This window comes from Leucopleurus acutus (genome assembly GCF_964270905.1).
Source record: "Leucopleurus acutus genome assembly, chromosome: 13".
In the NCBI taxonomy this organism is placed as follows: Eukaryota; Metazoa; Chordata; class Mammalia; order Artiodactyla; family Delphinidae; genus Leucopleurus; species Leucopleurus acutus.
The window spans coordinates 70,372,221-70,399,154 of record NC_139155.1 but is presented as its reverse complement, the minus strand read 5'-3'; the positions used below and the strand labels follow the sequence as shown (position 1 = coordinate 70,399,154).

Here is a 26,934-nt window from a genome sequence, read left to right as displayed (position 1 = left end):
GTGAGTCCCCTTTCAGACAGGGCAGGAAGTACGTCAACTGTGACTTAAAATACTATTTAAAATACTGTTTGTTTATTCACCAGTCTGTCCGTGGCAGGTGCTGCGGTCTACTTGGCCATGTCAATCAGGCTCTGCAGGGAGGTGGGCACCCAGGTCTTCTCCCCCTGCACGAACACCACGCCCCTATCGATGTAGATGACGATGCGGCCGAAGGTGTACAGCTGCTTCCCTTCGTGTCGCTTCCCGATGACGGGCATGAAGACGATGTTGTGCTCCTCGGCCTTGGTCTCAATGAGGTCTTTAAAGTTCATGGGCACGGAGCTGGCAGCCACGCCGATGCCTCTCTGGGCCATGTTCTCAGCCTCTCGTCGTTCCTGCATGGCCTCGTACTGGAAATCCTTCCTCCGCTCCGTGTGGGTGAGGTAGGCGATGTTCTCCCGTGCTCCGGGCTGCATGTAGGCACCTGGCAGATAAAGGGGGGGTGAGGGACAGGTCCCAACATGACAGAAATGGAGACGCCGACTTGGCCTAGGGCTGGGTATGCCACAGGCGCCGTCTCCTAAGGCCTCCTGGTGCCTCAGAGCACTGGTTTTAAATAAACCAGATGATCAAGCACCTTGGGGGAAATGTGGCCAGCTGGCTGCAACCAGAGATTATTAAATATTCCACATAATAAAGAAGCATCAGCAAGGGACTTATTCTTATGGGCCAGAAACCTTGACAGTCATTAGACACTGTTCTGTTCCCTTCTTGCTGGAGTTTTCACTCCACACTTCCCCCAGGGCAGCTGTTAGAACCCTGAAGACACATGGCCTATACTAGTTATATATTTAACTTACCCATACAGGCCCCCTAGCCCTGGAAGAACTTTATATCCGGGGAGCTGAAACACAGATGTTTCAGCTTCACAGATGAAGGGATAATACAGGACCATACTTGCCTCATTAAATGCAGTATGTGTCTATGAATTCTCTGTTTTCATGTAATAGGCTAAGTAGAAAGGATTAAAGCCTCGCCTCAGGAAATAGAAATTACAATCCCAGCTGCCACTCTGTAGTTCTGTGACCTTGAATGAGCTCTTGACCTTCTCTGTGAAACACGGCTAGACTAGGTGCTCCATTGGCCTTTGCTTTGAGACGTGAGCACACTCCTCTTCACAGAGGACTGGCTGAGTGGCTCCCAGGCAGAGGGACTTGCCTAGAACTGAGTAGTTCGGGAATAGATAGTAAATGAACCAGCTGCCTACTTCTGACACGCCAAAGACACCATCTACTGAGTGCCATCCACGAACAGTACGTACCTTGGTCCCCCTCGGTGCTTAATAAAAACCTGGAAGTGGGTCCTTACTACTGCTTTACAGGTAAAGAAAATGGGCTAAAGAAGTTAAGCTAGACTGTCACCCAGCTCCACACCATGAGCTGTTACACTGGAGTGGCCACAGAACGCCGGCCGGGCAGACATGCCGAAGAGCCCAGGTGGAGCTTAAGTGAGTGCCCATTCGGGAAGAACGCCCCTCCCAGCCCCAGGAGGTGGGGGAGTGGCTGCTAGCTAAATAAGTATGTGACGGGTCTTGTGGGCAAGAGTCTGTGTGCTCTGCAGGTGACGGTGAGCCCACTGGTACCTGAAAACTCTGTCATTTCCGTGCTCAGAAACGTGGAGCTGGCCCAGGATCTCCATAAAATGGAACCCTCACTCACCGACATTGGAGGACACCGCCCTGTTCATGATATCAAGTGCCTCGTTAAATTTGTCCTTGACGGATGGGTGCGCCAGCACTTGGTCTGAGAACATGGACTTCCAACCCAGGTACCACTTGGTGATCTCCTCGTAATTTGGGCTGTTACTGAGCCAGGAGCACAGCACCTGCCAAAAGGGAACAAATACGAAACCTGCATCCACAGCGGCAACAAAGGGGAGCAAAACTTCCAAAGGGGCCACTTGTTTTGTGTGGGTCCTGCTCCTAAAAGCTGATGATACCTGCAGGGGGTCAGCTCGGTAGCTAAGTGCCCTGCATGTAAACTGCACCTTGGCCTCCCACCTACACACGCGATACCAGTCCCCACCTTACAGGGCTGTTGCGGGGGGGGGGGGGGGGTGGGGGTGGTAATCAACAGCATCGGGCACGTGGCAAATGTCCAATAAAGTGGTGCTCGCTGTTCCTGCCCGCCTCATTCTTACCTTGCCGTGCAGTTTACCTTCATTGTGTGGCCACAGCACTGCCACCCAAGGCTCCAGTGACTCCCTCCCTGTCCCCAGCGCACCCCAGCAAAGCAAAACAAAGCGTACCTGAAGCCACTTGGGGAAGAAGTGCTTTTCAAGAAGCCCTACCAGGCTGGAGACGGAGATCATCCCTTCCCAGTCGATGACCCAATAAAAAGCATCCATGTGCTGCTGGTGGGGGTTGATGACCAACTCCCCGAGGCACATCCCTGGAAGAGAACCCAGCCTCTAAGGCAAAGCCACATAGCAGTGGCATCACCAGACAATGTCGGCTTTCGATCTGCGTCTAAAGGTCAAGTTTAAGCTCCTGTGGCAACTCTTAAAAATTGTTTTCTTCTCTAATCCAGAAATAGCTCTATTTTTAGAATCCAGTATGACAAAAATTTCAGAATACCTGTGGCTATACTGTCAGCAAAGGCCTGAACGGGACCAATCAGGAGGCAGGCAGGGTCTGATGTGGTTAGTGCAGAAAGGGACCTGGTTAACATTTATATTCGGCCTCAGTGCACAAAACGCCACCTCTTATCCTGAGAAATATGCACTCAGAGCTCAAAGGCCATGTTTCTAAGCAGCACCGTCATTACCGCCAGCCACAGAGACCAGGCACTGAAGCTGCTCGACCCGGATGCATGTCCCCGTTCCCTTACCCAGCTTGGGCACTATGTTCTTGACCATGAATGCCTCCCAGGAGCCGGGGGTGAAGACGTCTTTCCAGGGCTGGAGGATGAGCTTGGCCGAGGAGTCGCTGGGGTGCCACTTCTGCAGGGCGCTGGCCAGCTTGCTGCGGATGGGGGAGTAGAGCGGCTCCAGGCGCGCCTGCATGAGAGGCAGCCACGGGTGGATCCACGAGTGGATGGGGACGGTGTCTGTGAGCGGGTTCCAGTTTTCCACCTGCAGGAGGAGCGGGGGAAAGGCAGCAGGGAGAGATGAAGAGAAATGCGAAACGAGCCCCCGTGCTTCCTGATGACAACCGTTTCCCACGCCCAGCCTCACCTCCTTCTGCAGCTTGGGGAAGACGAGCTGGTCCAGGATGTTATCCAGGATCCACACGGGAATGATGTGCACCCAGCTATCCAGAAAGTCCACCATCGGGTCACAGTTCCTCGGCTGCCAGTGAGTGACGATATTTCGAACAAATGGCATCCAGACTTCCCATATCAGCCTATACGAGAAAGGCAGGGGGCGGCTGGCTAAAAGCACTGACTGGTTTCCACGTGTGCAAAGTACACCGCCACCTACCTCTAGGGTAAGAAAAAATGGCAACAGCGGGGCAATCCAGTCACAGAAAACCACCAGACCGGCCCATGTGTTGGCCAGACGTGCGCCTGCCTTGACCCCGCTCTCCTGGCCACCCACTTGGCCTTGGGGCCTGTCTCCTCAGTAGCACCTGCCGGGTCCCGCCCCCCAAGCGTCGTGTGCTTCCCCAGCTGGAGCTCTATCTGCACAGCCAACGCCCCTCATGCTTTAGGGTCACAGCTTCAACGTCACCTCCCCCGAGAGACCTGTGCCCCCCCCACAGGTGTGCACCCTTGTCATTCTCTACTGCCTGCCTTTTCCCATCACTGGAGACAGGCCGTCTCTTCACTCCCAGGGTAAGGCAGCACAGGCAGATCCTCAATGGCCACTTGACAGGTGTGGGGTGAACTAATGAATGAATTTAAATTCCCCGGGCAGCATCGGCACGTGGCCAGGGCTCATACAGGCAGTGCCCCCGTCCCCCCCCCCCGCCCCCACCGAGGAGCACCTGTGGAAGGCGTCTGCTGAGAGGTCCTGCCCCCCGTGGGACAACAGCTGGTCGTTCTCCAGGAGGCTTTTCCACTTGGAGATGATCTCGGTGCCATACGTACAGTCCTGAGGAGAAACACATCAGCCGAGAGGCAGCCGGCTGACGGCCCCCTTGCCCCCGGGCCTGCCCCGGAGGAGAGGCAGCGCGGCGGACTCCCCGCCCACTCACCTTGAGGGGGTCCCACTCCTTGAAGTAGTCCTTCATGAGCGGGTAGACGATGGCCACGGCCAGGTCAACGCGGTCGGACATCCTGTACTCCTCGTAGTACTTGTCCTGCAGGGTCTCAAAGATGCGGGCGCACTCGTCCAGGGTGAGGGGGTCACCGCAGCCGGGCTGCAGGCGCCGCTCGCACTCCTCCACGAGCCCCAGGACCTTGCTCAGGTTGGAGATGGCCCGTTCCTCGTGCTCCAGGACCTCCGACACCTTTTCCAGCTCGTGGGACAGGTTGACCACCATGTCTCGCTCGTACTGCAGCTGCCGGTCGTTCTGGATGATCTCCTGCTCTGTGAGGTCGATGAGCAGCTGCAGGTTGTGCTCCAGCTCCGGCAGTGCGAAGCCGGGGGCCTTGGCCTCCTTGCCGGGCTGGGGCGGCTGCTGTGACTGCAGCGGGAGCCCGTCGTCGGGGACGCTGTGCTTGTGGCTGATCTGGCTGTAGCTGTAGTAGACCTTCTGCTCCCGGCCCGTCATGTCTATGACCTTGGAGAAGGTGGCAGAGGGCACGTGGGTTAATGCTCACCACTGCTGCCCTGTTAGACACACACCTGAGCCCGGGGAAGGCACGACGCTAGTGGGAACGTGTCAAAACCACACCGTTCAGCAGAGCTGGAGAAGGGCGGTGTTTCTCAAAGTGGGGCCTGGGCTGCGCTAGATTGGAAGAGACTCCAGGGACAAAACAACCAACCGGTTGTTGATTCGGTCCCTCTGGACCAACCGGATGGAGAAGACTTTTTAGCAAAACTGATGAAATACGAATGTGGACTATTTAGTTGAGATGAAAATCTATTTTCATGGAAAAGTAGAGGCTGTACTGATCAAAGCAGGCAATGGGACAACAAACACAATCAAAATCGTATTTTGGTAAAAAAAAATGCATATTTAGACAAAAACACCTGGAAGGATGTACGTCACAGGTGTGAAAACCAGTCATTTATGGGAAAGGAAAGTAATTCTAATATTTTTGCCTCTATTTCCTAATTGTCTAAAATGTACTGCATACTGCTCTGTAGTAATAGTTTTTTTAAAAACAACATGAAACATACAAAAGGCAACCAAGGAAATGAGCTAACTTCAATGTCTGAAGGAGACTGAGGAAACGAGAACGTGGCTGTGCTGAAACAGAAGCATCGCCATCACCTGAGGTGAGAATGTAATCTCTGAACCACCTGTATTACAAATACCTGGGGGAAAATAACGGAGCATGAGGCCTCAGGCCCCATCTAGAGCTACAGCCTCAAAATCTCCAGCTGTGACCTGGACATCTGCTCTTCTCACCAGGTCCCCAAGTAACCTGAGACACAACACCCTGACCTCTGAGAACCCCACTCGACTTTCTGTAATACACACCGCACTGTATCTCCTACGCTATGTCCCCTACAACAGACATGTGTCACCAGTGTTCTCTGGCCGCTCGGGACAGTAATGGAAAAGCTCAGAACAGCGATAATCATCTTAAATGCGCTGCTGGGACGCCCTGAGGGCCCACTCCTGCTCGAGAAGCGAGTTTCGTGCAACCTTCCCACGATTTAAGAGCCTTGATGACTTTAACCTGTGACTGCACTTCTAGGACTCTATCCTTAACAGCTGTAAAACAAAGGCAAGCCTTTGTACACAAGCTAACCTGCCCCAAACCAAACCAGAAATGTTAAAGGTCTAGCAACAGAGTGACAGGAGCATCATTAAATCCACTGACGGCAAAAGCTCCAGGAAGCTGCGGACACTGTTCGATTTAGCACTCTCACGCCACAGGGAGCGCTTGGCACAGGGGTGGGACGGCGATGAGCCTGAGCGTGAGTGCGGAGTGGGCACAGGCTGCTTCATGCCACAGAGGCAGCACACACACAGCCGGGATGGAAGGCCCGCGGGAACCTTACGAGCCAATGTTCAGTGACTGCTCTGGTGTGTGGGATAACTTTGTGTCTTCCAAGCCCCCATCCTGCACCAGGCATCCACGGGCCCCATACCTTGACCTGAGAAAGCTCCTTCTGGGGAGCAGCGAGCTTCTTGCTAATCCTGCCCTTGGCTTTCAACTCTTCCACTGTCTTGTAAGAGTATCTGGGCTTCTTCTTGCTTCCACTGGGGTCTTTCCTCCACTGGCTCAGCTCCTTCTGAAATTCCTGAGTCAGAGGGATACAGTCCATCACAAGAAGGAAGGGCCACTTTTTACCACAGGTGGGGTCGGTGAGACTTTCACAAGGTTCTGTGCTGAGGACCGTGCTGTGTAACACTAAACCCAGCCAAGGACACTGCTTGACACCCGCTCCCCGCCCTTACCAATGCTGAGACCCCTTCCCCACACACCCAACCTTAAGTTCTCCCCAGGACTTCCTGCAACCACACTGTGGTTACTTGTTGACCGCGTCCCTGTCCACCAGGCTCCACGCCCGTTCAGCGTGGGACACCAGCCTCCAGCACGGTGAGTGGCACACGGTAGCTGGGTGAGTGAGCGAGCAGATGAACAAACACCAGTTGAAAGGGGCACAGACAGCACCCGGCCCGTCTCCTGACTCACCTCCTCGGCTTCTTCTTCGGAGTCAGCCATGGGGAAGTCTTGCAGGGGCTGAGTGGTGCGCTCCGAGCCATATGCCCCCACGGCGCCCTTCCCCTTTCTCTGCTTGGCTTCGATTGGGTTGATGATACCTGACGAATTTCAGCAAAAGACAGAGACTTCAGGTCACGGCAGTTGCCATGTGTGTGAGCCACTCAGGGGGACCACACTCCTGGGTCCTTACTGAAGACGACGCACCACCCAGGAAGGAGAGTGCACTTGTGCCCTCATAACGCTGTTCCACTCCTGGGTGACCGGAAGTGTCTGTGCATTTATGCTGCCACAGAGCAGTGTGCGGATATCACCATATGTATGTCCTAAACACAGATTTCCATTTCCACTTGGATTCATTGTTTTAGTGGATGGGAATATTCATTTATAACTGGAAACTCTGGCATACTAGAGTCTACACTTTGTTAATTTGGAAGCCTATTAATATAGAAAGGGCAGTAATTCAGATAATATATTAATTCTGATTAAAGTGAGGTGAAGCTGCCACTTAATATGAAACGCCATCTATTTTACTCAGTACTTCATGTCTCCCGTGCTTAACTTGTTCTATAACATGTTTAAGCCTTGGAAATAAATGTGTCTTTCCTGTAAAAAAGTTTACAAACAGGACTACATTTCAGTGAAGAACTGCCCTCACCCCAAACTTCCCACCACACCCCTTCCAGCTAGTACCGTGGAAATGCCACGTTAGAACGTCCCTCACGCATTCCAGGTCACCTTTTCCATGTTCACTCAAGTCCATGGATTTTTCATACAGCTAACAGTTACCTGTCCTGCCCCTTTGTGAGCAGGGACCACAGACTCCTATGCCTTCAGGGCCCAGAAACATTAACAGGAACAAGGAAAGTGGGCTGGGGTGTGGAGAAGGCTTCCAGAATAAGGCCGTGGCTGCTACCTGGGGCAGGAAGATTCAGCGAAACCACTCACCACCAAGCAAATCTAGAATTCAGATTTTTAAACACTGGCAACCAGTTTGATTTTTTTTTAGAAACAATGGGCGGGCCAGAAAGAAGCCTGTTTTCAGCCTATCAGCCTGCAGCCTATTTGAACCCTAACCTCACCCTCCTGCTAAAATAAGTGTATTTTATGTAACTTGAGTTCTGATAAAGTGCAGTGGCTGCCAGAAAAGCGAAAAAGCAGAGAAAAGGCAAACCACGCCCCAGCTGCTCTTCCGGCCTCTGCCTGGCCGCCCTCGTGTGAGACGGTGGAGTGGGGGTACCACACCTTGCGCGTTCTTCCCGAGGCCTCTTCCAGGGACATAGCCCATCTTCTGAAGAAGCTTCTGTCCAATTCCTTTTGTGTGTCTTTCCCAGCTGCCAAAATCCATGAAAGACTTGGTTCCTCCTGCAAAACCTTTCTGGCTGGGTTTAAAATTGCCGCCCTGAAAAGAAGAAGAAAAATCAAAAGAAGGAAAAACCTAAGGAAGAAAGCTTGGCTGATGGGAACATGGCTGGCAGTCACAGAGCATTGTGAAAAGCATCCTATTGTACAAACCAAACATATCTGTGATGTGTCTCAGGAAAGAGACAAGACTGCACTGCACGTATCACCCCTCAGGGAGACCTACCTCACAGGGAGAGACCCACACAAGCGGCCTCCAGCTGAACCCCTCCCCCAGCAGATGCTTGGGCCAAAGTGATCTTCCAGGGGTATTACTAAGGTCACAATCCTTCAATAAAAATGCTACCGTTTTTAACTTCTTTGGTCCGAAATCCTTAGGAAATTCATCCTGCTTAACAGGTTTCTCCTCATCGTCGGAGCCTTCCAGCTCCGGCTCTTCTGCCGCCCCTTTCTTGAGCCCCGCGCTGATGAAGTTGACTGGCGCCGAGTAGTCGCGGGCCCTGCGGGCAAACACAAGGCCCCACGGGGTCCATGAGAACTCTCCGCAGGCATCCCTTGGAGCAGCTCTGCTGGCCAGAGAACTTCCTTAGGGCGGACCTCGTGGGATCCACTTTAAAGACCAACCCATTGACTCGTATCAAAAGGGCCCCAGTAATCACGTTTGACATTTTTGCCTGATGTGTTCAAGTCAACTCCGTGGCTTAAGAGTTACCAATAACAGAGTTGACTTAAAATTGTAAATATGATGTGAATGTCCACCTTCCTTTTATGTTTTTAAAAAGTTAACTTACTTTAAAAAGCATTTGTGACATTGAGTCGAGATGGCATCGCCCCCAAGACGCCAGGAGCACATGTACAAATGGAGCGGCTCTCAGAGAACACCTGCTGGACACCAGCAGAGGACCTCGGACACCAGAAAGGACAAGAAGGAGCTCCGCGGAACCAGGGAGTACAAAGAAAGACAAAAAAGAAAAGCAGCAGGACAGGACCTGCACCCCTGGGGGGGAGGTCTCGTCACGGGCGGAGAGATCAGCCGGGACAGAAAGGGAGCTTCGGAGGCTCAGAGGAGAACGCAGCAACCGGTCCGTGACAGGCAGGACAGAGTGAGAACTAGGCGGACGGTCTGTGCCACAGCCCTACACACCCCAGCCTGAGGCCTGTGCCCGCTGGGACAGGCAGGGGCTGCATGCCCGAAAGTGGGGTTTAAAGAACAGACCCGGGAAGAGGCCTGCTGCTGGCTGTGCAGAGACAGGCTGTAGGGGTGGGAGTGCGGAGCTCTGCAACCAGGAGTGCTGGTGAAAGCAGCCCAGGCTGCCACAGAAGTGAAGTGCCATTTCTAAGAGGCGCACAAAGCGCAGGGCCACCACCGCAGCCTCTTCCCCACGCACGGCCCCTGCCTCTCCCAGAGCAGCCCGCTCGCCCGAGCCGGCTCGTGCGCTCCAGCAGCCTCGGGAGCAGATGCCCGTGGGTGGCCCGCACGCAGAGGTAGGGCTGAAGCCACAGCTGAGCCCCAGGGGCCCTGAAACTACGGAAGAAGAGCTGAAGTCTCTCCTTGCGGCTGCGCGAACTGGATTTACGCCTCCGCTGGGGGCTTTATAAACTCAGCTCCTGCTGAACGTCCAAGAGGACGTCCGAGAGGACGAGTGCCCCCTCGGCTGAAACAGGCCTGGCTTCAGCAGCCAAGGGCTCCGTGGGCACGTACACGTGGGGCTGGGCCAGGCCGGAGTCGGAGCTGCCCCCACAGCGGGTCCAGGTGCAGCACTGCTGCGGTCCTGGGACCTGAGTTCAGTGCATGTGCACTGCTGGCCTGGTGAAAACAATGCCTGAGCGTCACCGGGGCCAACTGCCGGCTCACCGCAGTTAAGGTGGGACCAGTGCCAACAACAGTGTACTTTGTAAGCCCACGCAGCGGGGGAAGAGTGACACAACAGAGCACATTCACAGGTGAAAGCTCCCATGGAGGAATACTCAGTGGCTTCTCTCCCAGTGGGAGTGCTCCAATCCCACCTATCTTGCACCGCAGATCAGAAACAGCTCAGAAACAGATCTGAGGGCTTCTACTCCAACAGCTAGGGAGCAGACCCTGCCCCTGACACGGCAGTGACAACCACAGAGCAAAGAGGAGGCCTCACTCGATAGCCAGTGTAGGCTCTGGTCACAACATCAGTCACACCACCTATCAAAGGGATAACGGCCAGCATACACTGAAGAAAGAGGTGGCAGACATCCATACTAAAGGCAACACTTGCACTAAAAAAATATTAAACCCACGCAGGCTACACAGGGACATTCCCACTTAAAAAGAGCCTTCCAGGGACTTCCCTGGTGGTCCAGTGATAAAGAATCCACCTCACAATCCAGGGCTGTGGGTTTGATCCCTGGTCAGGGAGCTAAGATCCCACATGCTGTGGGGCAACTAAGCCTGCACGCCACAACTACTGAGCTCACACACCTCAACCAGAGCCCGCATGCTGCAAACTACAGAGTCCAGCCCTCTGGAACCCGTGCACCACAACAAGAGAGAAAACCCACACCCACAATTAGAGAGAAGCCCACGCACCACAACAAAGAGCCCGTGCCCCACAACGAAGATCCCACATGTGCCGCAACTAAGACCCAACACAGCCAAAAATAAATAATAAATGAAATAAATAATAAATATTGAAAAAAAATTGCTTTCCAAGACAGTCTGAGGGCCTGGCGTCAGGAGGAGGAACCCCCAGGGCATTTAGCTTTGAAGGCTAGTGGGGCTTGAGTGCAGGAGTTCCACAGGGCTGGGGAAACAGAGACTCCACTTTTGAAGGGCACACACAAGGTCTCACATGCACTGGGACCCAGCACAAAGCAGTACCTCCATAGGAACCTGGGCTAGACCTACTTACAGGTCTTAGAGGGTCTCCTGGGGAGGCAGGGGTCAGCTATGGCTCACTGGGGGGGCAAGGACACTGGTGGCAGAGGCCCCAGGGAACACTGGTCAGTGTGAGCTCTCCTGGAGGTCCCCATTTTGGCACCAAGACCTGCCCCCATCCAACAACCTGCAGGCTCCAGTGCTGGAACGCCTCAGTCCAAACAACCAGCCAGATAAGAACACAGCAGAGAGGCTGCCTAAAGTACTGAGCTTAAAGCCACCTCTTGACACAGCCCTCCCCACCAGAGGGAAAACACCCAGCTCCACCCACCACAGGGCAGGCATCACTCCCTCCCACCAGGAAGCCTGCATAAGTCCCTGGACCAACCTCACCCACCAGGGGCCAGACACCAGAATAAAGAGGAACTACAATCCTGCAGCCTGTGGAAAGGGGACCACAAACACAGAAGGACAAAATGAGATGACAGAGAAATATGTTTCAGGTGAAGGAACAAGATAAAACCCACAAGAACAACTAAATGAAGAAGAGATAGGCAATCTACCTGAAGGAGACACTTCAGAGTAATGATAGTAAAAATGATCCAAAATCTCAGGAAAAGAACAGAGGCACAGACCGAGAAGACACAGAAATGTTTAACAAAGAGCTAGAAGATTTAAAGAACGAACAGATGAAGAATACAACTAAAATGAAAAATACACTAGAAGGGGGACTTCCCTGATGGTCCAGTGGTAAAGAATCCGCCTACCAATGCAGGGTACACGGGTTCGATCCCTGGTCAGGGAACTAAGATCCCTCATGCTGCAGGGCAACTAAGCCTGTGCGCTCCAACTACTGAGCCTGCGTGCCTCAACGAGAGAGCCCACGTGCCGCAAACTACAGAGCCCACGCACCCTGGAGCCCACGTGCCAAAACTAGAGAGAGAAAACCCGCACACTACAACTAGAGAGAAGCCCACATGTCACAACGAAAAGCCCACATGCAACTAAGGCCCAACGCAGCCAAAAACAAAAATAATAAATAAATATAAAAAAGATACACTAGAAGGGATCAATAGCAGAATAACTGAGGCAGAAGAACAAATAAGTGAGCTGGAAGACAGAGTGGTGGAAATCAATGCCATAGAACAGAATAAAGAAGAAGAATGAAAAGAAATGAGGACAATCTCAGAGACCTCTGGGATAACATTAAACACACCAACATTTGCATTATAGGGGTCCCAGAAGGAGACGAGAGAGAGAAAGGGCCTGAGAAAATATCTGAAGAGATTATAGCCAAAAACTTCCCTAACATGAGAAAGGAAACACTCAGTCAACTCCAGGAAGTGTAGAGAGTCCCATACAGGATAAACCCAAAACCCAAGGAGGAACCCACTGAGACACATATCAATCAAACTGACAAATACAAAGAAAAAATATTAAAAGCAACAAGGGAAAAGCAACAAATAACAAGAGAATCCCCATAAGGTTATATCAGCTGATTTTTCAGCAGAAATTCTGCAGGCCAGAAGGGACTGGCACGATATATTTAAAGTGACAAAAGGGAAAAAACCTACAACCAAGAATACTCTACCCAGGACTTCCCTGGTGGTGCAGTGGTGAAGACTCTGCGCTCCCAATGCAGGGGGCCTGGGTTTGATGCCTGGTCAGGGAACTAGATCCCACATGCAGGCAGAACTAAGACTTCGCATGCCACAACTAAGGAGCCAGCAAGGCTCAACTAGGGAGCCCTCAAGCTGCAACTAAGGAGCCTGCCTGCCACAACTAAGACCCAGCACCACCAAATAAACAAACAAATTAATTAATTAAAAAAAAAAAGAATACTCTACCCAGCAAGGCTCCCATTCAGATTTGAGGGAGAAACCAAAAGCTTTACAGATAAGCAAAAGCTAAGAGAATTCAGCACCACCAAACCAGCTTTACAACAAATGCTAAAGGAACTTCTCGAGGCAGAAAAGGCCACAAACAGAAACAAGAAAATTATGAATGGGAAAGCTCACCGGTAAAGGAAAACATACAGTAAAGGAAAGAAATCATCCACACACAAATATGATATCAAAACCAGCAACCATGAGAAGAGGACAGTACAAATGCAAGAAATGGGAAATGCATCTAAATTAAGAGACCAGCAACTTAAAATATCCTTGTGTGTGTGTGTAGGCTGCCATATCAAAACCTCATGGAAACTGCAAACCAAAAAACTACAATAGGGCTTCCCTGGTGGCGCAGTGGTTGAGAGTCCACCTGCCGATGCAGGGGAAGCGGGTTCGTGTCCCGGTCCAGGAAGATCCCACATGCCGCAGAGCGGCTGGGCCCGTGAGCTGTGGCCACTGAGCCTGTGCTCCGCAACAGGAGAGGTCACAGCAGTGAGAGGCCCGCGTACCACAAAAAAAAAAAAAAGAAAAAAAAACCTACAATAGATCCACAATCCAAAGCAATCCGAACACAACATTAAAAACAGTCAAAGCACAAGAGAAGAAAACAAAAGGAAAAAGACCTACAAAAACAAACCTGAAACAATTAAGAAAATGGCAGTAAGAACATACATATTGATAATTACCTTAACTGTAAATGGATTAAATACTCCAACCAAAAGACAAACACTGGCTGAATGGATACAAAAACAAGACCCGTAAATATGCTGTCTACAAGAGACCCACTTCAGATCTAAGGACACATAGAGACTGAAAGTGAGGGAATGGAAAAAGGTATTCCATGCAAATGGAAATCAAAAGAAAGCTGGGGTAGCAATACTCGTATCAGATAAAAGAGACTTTAAACACTGTTACAAGAGACAAGGAAGGACACTACATAACGATCAAGGGATCAATCCAAGAAGAAGATATAACAATTGTAAATATTTATGCACCCAACACAGGAGCACCTCAATACGTAAGGCAAATGCTAACAGCCATAAAAGGAGAAATCGATTTTACAGCCCACTTTTATCAATGGACAGATCATCCAGACAGAAAATCAATATGGAAACACAGGCCTTAAATGACACATTAAACAAGATGGACTTAACTGATATTTATAGAGCATTCCATCCAAAAGCAGCAGAATACACATTCTTCTCAAGTACACATGGAATATTCTCCAGGACTGATCACATGCTGGGCCACAAAGCAAGCCTCAGTAAACTTAAGAAAACTGAAATCATATCAAGCAACTTTCCTGACCACAATGCTATGAGATTAGAAATCAACTACAAGAAAAAACTGTAAAAAACACAAACATATAGAGGCTGAACAATATGCTACTCAACAACCAACAGATCACTAAAGAAATCAGAGAGGAAATCACACAACACCTAGAGACAAATGACAACAAAAACACAATCCAAAACCTATGGGACACAGCAAAAGCAGTCCTAAGAGGAAAGTTTATAGCAATACAATCTTACCTCAGGAAACAACAAAAATCTCAAACAACCTAACCTTACACCTAAAGCAACTAGAGAAAGAAGAACAAACAAAACCCAAAGTTAGCAGAAGGAAAGAAATCATAAAGATCAGAGCACAACTAAATTAAATAGAGACAAAACAACAGAAAAGATCCATGAAACTAAAAGCTGGTTGTTTGAAAAGATAAATAAAACTGAAAAACCTTTAGCCAGACTATCAAGAAAAAAAAGGAGAGGGCTCAAATCAACAAAATTAGAAATGAAAAAGGAGAAGTTACAATGGAAACCACATAAATACAAAGGATAAGAGATTACTACAAGCAACTACAATTCAATAAAATGAACAACCTAGAAGAAATGGACAAATTCTTAGAAAGGTACAATCTCCCAACACTGAACCAGGAAGGAATAGAAAATATGAACAGACCAATTGCAAGCACTGAAATAAAACTGAATAAAAAACTGCCAACAAACAAAAGCCATCCAGGACCAGATGGCTTCACAGGCGAACTACATCAAACACTTAGAGAAGAGCCAACATCGGTCCTTCTCAAACTATTCCACAAACTTGCAGAGGAAGTTAACACTCCCAAACTCACTCTATGAGGCCACCAGCGCTCTGATATCAAAACCAGACAAAGATATCACAAAAAAAAAAAAAGAAAAAGAAAGAAAATTACAGGCTAGTTTCACTGATGAACATAGACGCAAAATCCTCTACAAAATACTAGGAAACCAAATCGAACAATACATTAAAAGGATCATACACTATGATCAAGGGGCCCTCATCCCAGGGAGGCAAGGATTCTTTAATATCTGCAAATCAATCAGTGTGAAACACATCAACAAACTGAAGAATAAAAACCATATGATAATCTCAATAGATGCAGAAAAAGCTTTTGACAAAATTCAACACCCATTTATGATAAAAAAAAAAAAGAACTCTCCAGAAAGTGGGCATAGAGGGAACATACCTCAACATAATAAAGGCCACATATGACAAACCCACAGCTAACATCATACTCAACGGTGAAAAGCTGAAAGCATTTCCTCTAAGATCAGGAACAAGACAAGGATGTCCACTCTTGCCACTTTTATTCAACATAGTTTTGGAAGTCCTAGCCATGGCAATCAGAGGAGAAAAAGAAATAAAAGGAATACAAATTGGAAAAGAAGAAGTAAAACTGTCACTGTTTGCAGATGACATGATACCATACATAGAAAATCCTAGAAAACTACTAGAGCTCATCAATGAATCTGGTAAAGTTACAAGATACAAAAATACACAGAAATCTGTTGCATTCCTGTACACTAACAAAAGATCAGAAAGAGAAATTAAAGAAACAATCCCATTTACCATCATCAAAAAGACTAAAATACCTAGGAATAAACCTACCAAAAGACCTGTACTCCGAAAACTTTAAGATGCTGATGAAAGAAACTGAATATGACACAAACAGATGGAAAGATATACCATGATCCTGCATTGGAAGAATCAATATTGTCAAAATGAATATTCTACCCAAGGCAATCTACAGATTCAATGCAATCCCTATCAAATTACCAATGGCATTTTTCACAGAACTAGAACAAAAAATTTTTAAATTTGTACGGAGACACAAAAGACCCCAAATAGCCAAAGCAATCTTGAGAAAGAAAAATGGAGCTGGAGGAATCAGGCTCCCTGACTTCAGACTACACTACAAAGCTACAGCCATCAAGAGTATGGTACTGGCACAAAACCAGAAATACATATCAATGGAACAGGACAGAAAATCCAGAAATAAACCCACACACCTATGGTCAATTAATCTACAACAAAGGAGGCAAGACTCTACAATGGAAAAAAAAGTCTCTTCAATAAATGGTGCTTGGAAAACTGGACAGCTACATGTAAAAGAATGAAATTAGAACATTCTTTAACATCATACACAAAAATAAACTCAAAATGGATTAAAGACCTAAATGTAAGACCTGATACTATAAAACTCTTAGAGGAAAACATAGGCAGAACGCTCTCTGACATAACTCACAGCAATATCTTTTTCGATCTGTCTCCTTGAGTAATGGAAATAAAAATAAAATAAACAAATGGGACCCAATTAAATTCAAAAGCTTTTGCACAGCAAAGGAAACAATAAACAAAACAAAAAGACAACCCACAGAATGGGAGAAAATATTTGCAAATGATGTGATTGACAAGAGATTAATCTCCAAAATCTACAAACAGTTCATGCAGCTCAATATCAAAAAAAAAAAAAAAATCAAAAAATGGGCAGAAGACCTAAACAGACACTTCTCCAAGGAAGACATATACATGGCCAAGAGGCAACTGAAAAGGTGCCCACCATCGCTAATCATTAGAGAAATGCAAATCAAAACTACAATGAGATATCACCTCACACCAATCAGAATGGCCATTATCAAAAAATCTATAAACAGTAAATACTGGAGAGGGTGTGGAGAAAAGGGAATCCTCCTACACTGTTGGTGGGAATGTAAATTGGTACAGCCACTTTGGAGAAGAGTATGGAGGTTCCTTAAAAAACTAAAATTAGAGCCATCATATGATCCAGCAATCCCACTCCTGGGCATATATCTGGGGAAAACCATAACTCAAAAAGATACATGTACCCCAATGTTCACTGCAGCACTATTTACAATAGCCAAGACATGGAAGCAACCTAAATGTCCATTGACAGATGAATGCATAAAGATGTGGTACACACAATGTTCACTGCAGCTCTATTTACAACAGCCAGGATACGGAAGCAACCTAAGTGTCCATCTACAGATGAATGTATAAAGAAGATGTGGCACATATATACAATGGAGTATTACTCAGCTATAAAAAGAAACGAAACTGAGTTATTTGTAGTGAGGTGGGTGGACCCAGAGACCGTCATACAGAGTGAAGTAAGTCAGAAAGAGAAAAATACCGTATGCTAACACATATATATGGAATCTTAAAAAAAAAAAAAAAAGGCTCTGAAGAACCTAGGGGCAGGATAAAGATGCAGACGTAGAGAATGGACTTGAGGACGTGGGGAGGGGAAGGGTAAGCTGGGACGAAGTGAGAGAGTAGCATTGACATATATACACTACCAAACGTAAAACAGATAGCTAGTGGGAAGCAGCTGCATCGCACAGGAAGATCAGCTCGGTGCTTTGTGACCACCTAGAGGGGTGGGATAGGGAGGATGGGAGGGAGGGAGACGCAAGAGGGAGGAGATATGGGGATATATGTATATGTATAACTGATTCACTTTGTTATAAAGCAGAAACTAACACACCATTGTAAAGCAATTATACTCCAATAAAGATGTTAAAAAAAAAAAGATGTGGTACCTATATACAATGGAATATTACTCGGCCATAAAAAAATAATGAAATAATGCCATTTGCAGCAACATGGATGGACCTAGAGATTATCATACTAAGTGAACTAAGTCAGACAGAGAAAGACAAATATCATATGATATCACTTATATGTGGAATCTAATTTAAAAAATGACACAAATGAACTTATTTCCAAAACAGAAACAGACACACAGATCTGGAAATCAAACTTATGGTTACCAAAGGGGAAATGTGGGGGGAAGGGATAAATTAGGAGACTGGGATTAACATATACACACTACTGTATATAAAATAGATAACTATGAGGACCTACTGTGTAGCACAGAGAACTCTACTCAATATTCTGTAATGACCTATATGGGAAAAGAATCTGAAAAAAAAACGCATTTGTTTCAGACACTATTTCAAGTAGAAAAATCAAACAAGAAAGACATTCTCATAAATAAAAATCATAAATAAATAAAATATATTAAGAGAGATTATATGAATGTAAATTACATTAGCAATTATATCAATCAGATTCTTAGAAAATCTCATGTCCATTAAATTTGTTTATGAAAACTAAAATACCTAAGAGGGACTTCCCTGGTGGTCCAGTGGCTAAGACTCCGTGCTCCCAATGCATGGGGCCCAGGTTGGATCCCTGGTCAGGGAACTAGATCCCACATGCTGCAACTAAGAGTTCGCACACTGCAATAAAGATCCCACATGCCACAACTAAAATACCCCACATGCCACAACTAAAAAGATCCTGCGTGCCGCAACTAAGACCCAGCACAGCCAAATAAATAAATAAATAAAAATAAAATATTAAATAAATAAATGAATAAAATACCTAGGAAATTAACTCCGTGAGATGGAAAGTATTGATTTTAACCCTGAATGCCTCAAGAACAGTAGTTACAATAAGTCATTAGCAACAGTTCCCTTTTGTATGAACTGGAGCTGATAGCTTTCTATTATGTAGTTAAAGGGAGAGAAAAGATTCCGAAGAAAAGCCCCGGGAATACAGCAAAATAAGGCGATGCTTTACAAAATGACTAACGTAGTAAACAAACATCCCCATGGCAGCAATAAAATTCAGAGAATTTTTTCCTAAGAGATGCAATATAAGAGCCCAACTCTAGAGTCAGACAGGCCCAGATTCTCAGCTTAGCTGCGTGACTTTTGGCTGCTGTTTCTTAATCTGTAAAATGGGGTGATAATAATGGTACCTTTCTCGGACTTCCACGGTGGTGCAGTGGTTAAGAATCCACCTGCCAAATGCGGGGGACACAGGTTCAAGCCCTGGTCCAGGAAGATCCCACATGCTGCGGAGCAACTAAGTCTGTGCACCACAACTACTGAGCCTGCGCTCTAGACCTCGCGAACCACAACTACTGAAGCCCACGTGCCTAGAGCCCGAGCTCCGCAACAAGAGAAGCCACTGCAATGAGAAGCCCGCGCACCGCAACGAAGAGTAGCCCCCACTCGCTGCAACTAGAGAAAGCCTGCGTGCAGCAACGAAGACCCAATGCAGCCAAAAATAAATAAATAAATAAATTTATTTATTTAAAAAATAATGGTACCATTCTCATAAGGTCAATGAGACCAGGCCTGTTAAGAACCCAAAGATTTTGGCTGCTATTATTATCTTATCATCTTGCAATTCTTGACCCCTGATCTACTCATCGTCTGCTGTTAGATTTCTTGCCAGAAGAAAAAAGGTTGAACTGATCTCTGCTCTTTCTCCCCAGTTTCTTTTGTGAAAAATGTACAATATCAATGGGCTGGAGCCTCCAAGCCTCAGGTGGGGAGAGGGAGACAAGCCCAAATCTACTACCCACTCTGGTCAAGTGAGTTGCAGCCAACACACACACGACTTCACACCAAGGAGGAGGCTTTCAGCCTGAATCCTCATCCCTGTGCTGCCATCTTAGCCCAGGTCTCCCGCACCTCTGCCAGGACCACTGCCTGGGCCTCCTCACAGAGCCCCCTCTTCCACTGTGGCTCCCCGCCAACTTTGCACATGAGCAAAAGGGTCTTCTACCCTTCTCCCCAAGTCATACCCTCTCTACACAAACCCACGGCCTCTTCTCAAACTATACTCCCCACTCTCTCCCCGCTTCAGCCCACAAAACCTCTCATATCCTCGTGGGTGCCCTGCTGCCTCCCATCCAGGGCCTTTGCTTACTGGTGCCTCCCCTACCGGCCAATCTTCCCTGACCTCCCAGAATAGGTCATACTCCCTAAAATGTGTTTCCCCTCAGGTCCTAAATCAGTTATACCCTTCCATTGTGTGAGCCTGTCTCCATCCACTAGAGTCTGGGCTCCTGGAAAGCAAGGACTGGGTCGACAGCACAAGGCTTAATATACATAACTGCTCACTTAACACCAACTGATGATCAACAGTCAGAGAGCAGCGCTCTAACCTAAAGCGAAACTGGGGTCCCAAGCTGATGCCGCAGCTAAGGGACTCAGTGAGGCTGGGAGACAAATTTACTTAGCGGGGTAGCTCCCCAATTCCTAGGGAAGCAGCCCGTGCCAGCCATACCGTTTGCCTCCAAAGCTGGGCCTCTCTTCATCCGAGTCTCGCTCTGCCCACACTCCGTAGGTGGCCTCTTCCTTGGTCTGCCAGTGGCGCTGCCTGTTGGGGTTGAATTCATTCTGGAGATCCCAGTCGGTGATCTCAAAGTTCTCCCGCTCGTCCTCGTCATCCATGAGGCCTTGGCCTTCCCCGTCCCGGTACAAGTGGGACAGTGACATGCCCTGTCACTAAAGGAAGGGATAAAAGAAGGTACAGTCTGTGACAAGTCCTGGGAGCAGCAGCATGCTCCTGAGTTCCCGCTCCTTCAGAACTCTCTCCAAACTAAAATTCACTAACATCATTGTTACAATTCAATAAAGCACACACTAAAAACATATTGTAGAAAACAACAGGTACTAAAACAGGTGGAACAAAAGACCAGTCACAACAGTCCCTGTGATTCTTAAGCATGTATTTCCTTGTCAATGTCGTAAAACATCACACACACTCACATACACACAATCCACATAAAAACAACTAAGGAAGTATGTTGTTCTATGTATTATTGCCTCAGAAATGAGGCAGACATCTTCCTGGACCCCAGATTTTATTAGTTTTTTCTATTATCGAGTAAAGAGCTTCATCTGGACCTCCGACAGTCGCAGCACAGTGAGTTTGTTTCGAAGACGCTTTTCTGAAACACATTATTTGATGAAAGCCTCATCAAATGAGCCTTAGTTTTCTTCACAAAACATGAACCTCCTCTGAGGCGCCAGAAGGCAGTAGTAACTATGAACACGACCTTAACAGTACACAGCTGTGAGGTGGAATACAGCTATCATCTCAGGGTAGCTGCGTGATGAGATTCAGCTGTCTCTTAAGTGGATGAACTGCAGTACCAACCTTAGAGCGTGCTTGTAAGGCAGATTCAACGAGATGGTGCTTTAAAATCACTTAGCTCACAATAAGTGCTCAAGGAAGAGCTTGTTATGGTAATCCCATGATTAGGTTCATAGCCCTTCCTATTACTGGATTCGGGAATGAGCCGAGCAAAGTGGCTGTGAAACCAGCTGCTAAAATCACAGCCCGAGCTCAAATCTCCACTCTACCAGGTACTCAGTGTATGAGTATTAAATGCAGATGAAATGCCACGCATGGGCCACCACACAGCAATACATTCAATATATGACAGCACTGTGATTCGCCTCTAGCAGTTGCTGCAAACAGCCTTTCAGGGACGCGGGATGGCTACTTCCCCAGGCGGTGTTAAACTCTGGTCAGCTCTGTTTGAAAGTTTCCCTGCTTACTCTACTCACTGGTGCACTGGTTGGGTGCTGCCGGTCCCAGCCTCATCCAGGAGCGCAAAAGAGGGAAACATTCTCAGAGGAGGCGGGGAGTCCCAGATACACCGCTGCCTCCTTGGGCACAGAGCATGGGGATAACCACATAGTTGTCACGAGTAATAGAGCCCCCGGGGGGTGCTAAGCACTTGCTGGACGCTTCAGGCCGATAATCTCATATAGGAATCAAGACACTTCTACGAGGAAGGTACTACTAGCGTCCTCAAGCTTCAGATTAAGTAAAGTGAGGCTAAGTTAAATAATTTGCCCTAGGTTCCACGGCTGGCGGGGCTCGAAACCAGGTGGGCCTGAAGCCGGGGCTCGGGTGTCTCCCTGCCATGCTGTCCAGGCCCCGCGGCGGAGACTCGGTGCCTAACTCGGCCCAGGCCCCGTCTGCCCGGTGACCCCGCGCGGCCCGCCCCTCTCCCCGCCTCGGCAGAGCCGTCTGCGAAAGGGAAACGCCACTGGCGAGGCCGAGGCCCACCTCCCCCGAACCGGAGCCCCCACTCCCACCGGCACAGAATCCCCCGAGTCCCCTGCCCACTCCCGGGCGCCGCTCACCTCTCTCCTGCTCAGCGTATCAAACACAACTACCCGCTCCCGGTTAGAAGCGCGTCGCTTGGGGCCGGAACCCGGATGTGCCGGGACAGGCGCGCCGGAAATGACATTTCTCGGCAGCGGAAATGTCGCGCAGGTTGCCATGGCAGCAAGGGAACGCTAGGGCAGCTTTGGATCTAGAGTGGCTGAGCTACCAGGGAGGGTTTTCAGGGCCCGGAATGGAGGAGGGCTGATTTCCCTGTTGCGCCCGCTTCGGGGCGACGCCCAGCCTGTGACGACGGGTGTGGACGTCGTCAAGCCACCCTAGCCTAGGGAGACTCCTTTGCCAGCCTGAGATTCTAAATCTGCAAAATGGGGATATAGGACTAGCTCATGGGATAGCTGTGTGTGAGACATTTGCGGGGGTCGGGGGGCGAGTTAGAGGTGGGGACGAGACATGGCATTCAAATAGAAATAATGAAGGTCAAAACTGTCTCCTGGATCTTTGGGTCTCTCAGTATAAGCACTGTCGTTGGCACACATCAGTTGCCTTATACAGGTGTTTGAGGGAGTGAAGGAATGAATGGGCAAACTCTAGAATTCCCAAGTATTCCCGCCAGAAAATCTTTCCATTCTCTTCCTTTCCAACAGATTGGTAAATAAATCCATTCAATGATCTAATAAAAATGTACTGAGGGCCTACGCTGTGCTAGGCTCCAGGGATCCAGGGAACAAAGAGGCACCAGGCACTCCCAGGGAATCCCTCACCAGCTCTGGACTCTGTGTGGGTACACAGACTCCAGAGTTCTGGTCTCAGCTCTGCCACTTACCAACTGTGGACCTCGGGCAAGGCATTACATACATACATCTTAAGCCTCAGTTTTCTCTTCTGCAAACGGTTGAGATAAAATATGTAAGCAATTAAAACTGTACCTGGTACGTAACAGGTGCTTAGAGAGTGTTAGCTGCTAATTTTTGCTTTGTTTTCTCTCACTCTCTCTCTAAGATGAAAAGATCCAGGAGGCATTGTTAGAGTATACACAGAGCACTGGACTTGGAGTCAAAAGACTTGGGTCTAAGTTCCCATGGTTGTTATTAATTACACGAGAACCTACATGAAGCCAATTACATGCCAGCCTCTTGGGAACAGGGACTGTGACTTAATGGTCTCTGTATCCCAGTGACATGTCCAGTCCATGTGCCTTACACATAGACACACACTACATAGTATGTACTCAGGAAAGAATCTGGAAAGTGAGGTTTTAGTAGCGGAGAAGGCAGGGGAGAGAGTCTTACAGACTGAAAAGTCTACTACGGAGCAGAGGGAGGGAAACACGGAGACGAGATAAACCATGTTGAGCCTGGGCCTGAAAACGTGTATGCTACTATTTATAAGTCAAAGTCAAAAATAAAAATAAGCCTGGCTTCTCAGTAGCTATGTCCATAGCTCTACAGCAGATTTTATGGATCTGAGTTACTTTGCTCTTGACAGACGGATGCTAGTGGATTTGTTTCACCAAATGGACCCTACCATGTGGCTTCTGGAAAAGGAAACCTTCTGGATGGTTGTGGGGTCATTGAGAATACAGGCTCTGATCAAGTGTGTGTCCCCTAGAATGGGGCGAATGGGAATCACGTGATAGGATGTCCTGAGAAGATGGAAGCATCACTCCTGTGATTTCCTGCCAAGCTGCATAACCTGAATGGAATCATGAGGATACAGAAGGCAAACCCCATTAAAGGGACTTCTACAAAACCACCAGTCTGTCATCTTCAAAAGTGCCAAGGTCATGAAAATGAAAGACCCTACAACTGTTCCAGACTGAAGGCGACTGAAGAGACATGACAACTAAATGCAACACATGAGTCTGAACTGGATCTTTTTGCTATAAAGGAAGTTATTGGGGCAGCTGTCAAAACTTAAATGGGGTAAGCTGAGGTTTCCATGGTAGTGATGTGTCCATGTTCATTTCCTGATTTTGATGGTTGTCCTGTGGTTACGATGGAGAATGTCACTGTTTGTTGGAAATACTAAAGTATTTGGTGCAGGGTGGAGGGGCATCACATAGGCAACTAAGTCTCAAATGATTAAGAGAAATAATGTTTTCTCTATGTACTTAGAATTTTTTAAAAGTGAAGGTTCTGGAGTAAAAGTTTAGGGATCCAAATCTCCACTTTGCTGCTTCCTAGATAGGGGACCTGGGGCAGGTTGCTTTGCTTCTCTACACCTCAGTTTTCCCACCTCTAAAATGGAGATAACGATAGCACTGCTCTAAAAAGGTTGTTCCCAGGACCAAAATAAAAAGGCGGAAGGCTAATTAATGCATGTAAAGCCCCTGGCATAGTAAGATCTTCTTAAATGGTTGTGGCTATTTTCATTTAAAAGACCCAATCTCATCTCTCTGCATAGATGGTCTCTAGCCTCAAAGATAGTGGTTTTTCCAGATTTTTGGACTCAAATGCACAGCCTCAGGAAAAGAAAGGAGAGAGGTGGCCAGAGGTGTAGTTTCATGATCTCATACCCAGCCTGGTCTCCTGGCACTGCCCAGATAAACCCTTGGTTTGGGACCCAGGGACATCCAGGCCCATGTCTAGATTCCCAATGAGGTGCTCAGACATGTAGCCTTCCCAGGAGGGGGTTGCCAGGCAATAAGGTCCCTCAGCAGAAGCCTGGCAGGGCTCTCGGACAATCACTGGTCCAGCCCTCCCTTCTCACAGAAGAGGCAACAGAGGAGGCCACGCCACAGGGGAGGTACCAGGGCCACACAGACGACTGAAGGACACAGTCAGACCAGTCCTTTCTTTGCTACATGGTGCATGCACCCACCCACATCATTTCTGTCCACTTACTTGAGCTAATACTTATAGGGTGACTACTGTCTGTTCAGGGTCACAGAGACCTCTGCATATGTCATCTCTTCGATTCCTCAACCTTCCAAGGTCGTTTCTAAGCCGAATCCACACTCCTAATCACCCCTTAGGCAGCTCACACCATACAGCACTGTTTCCATATTGCCTTCAAAAGATTTGGGCGGGGCGAATCCTCACTCAGTTACAACTTTAAATAGGTTGGTACCATAGAAACAATCTGTAAGTGGCATTTCAAAGACGATATATTTAAAGCCTAGCACAAGTACCTTTTCTGGGACATTGACATTCTACAGTTGCACATGGCTTAGTCTTATTTTGAGTTTTGTTCAAAAAATATATATATCATGTCCTGAACTTGGCAGAATTGAAGATCCAGATCAACTTTTGAGATTAGCAAATTTGGTTTCCTTTCAAGTGTTTCTTACAGATGGTTTCTACCCTACTTATCTTCCAAGAATTTGTGACCAGTATCCTTAGATAGCAAGCTGGGACAAGGTTCTGCAGGCCTGGGACATTATCTGTAAAGCAAGCGTCCTCAAAAGGACACAGGTGAGGTGAAGTGACACTGCACCAGCTCCAGGCATATCCCTTAGCTGCGTGGCATCTACTCTGGGGGAGCCCAGCCACCATATAAGGAGTCTGCCTAACCATGCTACAAGGAAGTCCAGGCTCGCCGTGGGGAGAGGCGATAATGACGCCTCCAAATCCTTCAACCGTCCCCAGCCCAGGCACCAGACATGTGACTGCAGGAGCCTTCAGTGGACAGAAGCCCCAGCCACCATCTGACTGTGAGAACCACTGAGCTCACTCTAGTTAACTCCTAGAACTGAGAGATTCAACAATAAATGCTTTTAAGTCACGAAGCCGGGGGCTGTTGAGTCATGCAGCAATAGATGTGTAGAACAGTGAATGAGGCCGGATGTCTTCTGCTAACCCTTGAGGGGTGATCATGAGCTTCCTGTGCCCATGACTCCATCAACTACCCATCCCACCTCTGTCTCAAGACAAGGAGAGACAAGAGCTGCCTCACACTGCGGGCTCATCACACACCAGGCACCACAGCCCACGTCACCCATCGGCCCCTCCCAATAAACCCAGGAAGTTCTACCTTCCTCATTTTACAGATGAAGAAACAGGGGAGCAAACCACACAGCTGGTACTTCGGCCTGACTCCAAAACTCCATACCCCACGCCACTGTGAGTCACTACCTTCCCAAAGCCTCACTACTGTCATGAGAGCTAAGGCAAGGCAGTGTGGGTAAAACAGTTAACCCTTAAAAGATAACAAACTATTCTGGGCCTGGTTGATCCCTAAGCATTTGAGCAGCCAAAGATGAACTCAGCAGGCTTGCAGAGTTCCAACAAACCCTGCATGTGACAAAGGACCAGCCTGGACCAGCTCCTGGGAGCTCACCTCTGAGCCCTTGGGATGTCCTCACTAGAAGGAGTGCCTTTGAATACCTAGGACCCTGGACCACAACAGGCCATAGAGTCTATGTTAACAATGTGATTTATGGGGGGTCTTGGATCACACTGTATCATTTGACCTCTGGAAGGGCTGGAGACCAAGTAACTATGGTCAGTTGCTGCATACCTTTGTGACTGATGCCAAGTAAAAAATGCTGGACACTAAGCCTCAGGTGAGCCTTCCTGGCTGGCAATACTTCATACATGTTGTCACACATTGTTGGTGGGAGAATCAAGCGTGTCTGTGAGACTCCAGTGGGAGAGGACATCTGGGAGCTTGTGCCTGGGCTCTCCTGGACTCTGCCCTATGCGCCTTTTTCCCTTGCTGATTTTAATCCGTATCCTTTCGCTGTAATAAATCGTAACTGTGAGTCCACCAGGTTTTCTGAGTTCCGTGAGTCCTTGTAGCAAATCGCCAAACCCAAGGGTGGCCTTGGGGCTCCCTGACACAGGAGTTC

General features: G+C 48.1%; 1 protein-coding gene across 1 annotated transcript; it reads right to left on the bottom strand.

Annotated features, from left to right (window-relative positions):
* Nucleotides 1-13: 13 nt before the first annotated feature.
* TFIP11 (tuftelin interacting protein 11) lies at nucleotides 14-22,237 on the bottom strand. Its single transcript, XM_082853427.1, has 13 exons — nucleotides 22,163-22,237; nucleotides 20,289-20,509; nucleotides 8,470-8,623; nucleotides 8,007-8,163; nucleotides 6,735-6,862; nucleotides 6,187-6,339; nucleotides 4,175-4,702; nucleotides 3,965-4,071; nucleotides 3,214-3,382; nucleotides 2,868-3,111; nucleotides 2,287-2,429; nucleotides 1,698-1,863; nucleotides 14-463 (listed from the first exon to the last, which is right to left on the bottom strand). The coding sequence occupies exons 2-13, from the start codon at nucleotides 20,498-20,500 to the stop codon at nucleotides 108-110; spliced, it is 2,517 nt and encodes an 838-aa protein (XP_082709553.1). The 5' UTR covers nucleotides 20,501-20,509; nucleotides 22,163-22,237; the 3' UTR covers nucleotides 14-107.
* Nucleotides 22,238-26,934: the final 4,697 nt, after the last annotated feature.

What these genes read in the sequence shown, in the direction of transcription:
- TFIP11 (XM_082853427.1), bottom strand. Translation starts at nt 20,500, where the DNA reads ATGTCACTGTCCCACTTGTACCGGGACGGGGAAGGCCAAGGCCTCATG. An exon ending in CCTCGGGAAGAACGCGCAAG is followed by an intron (nt 6,863 to 8,006) that starts GTGTGGTACCCC and finishes GAAATTCGTCAG; the next exon opens with GTATCATCAACCCAATCGAA. An exon ending in TCTTCCCCAAGTGGCTTCAG is followed by an intron (nt 1,864 to 2,286) that starts GTACGCTTTGTT and finishes CCCTTTTGGCAG; the next exon opens with GTGCTGTGCTCCTGGCTCAG.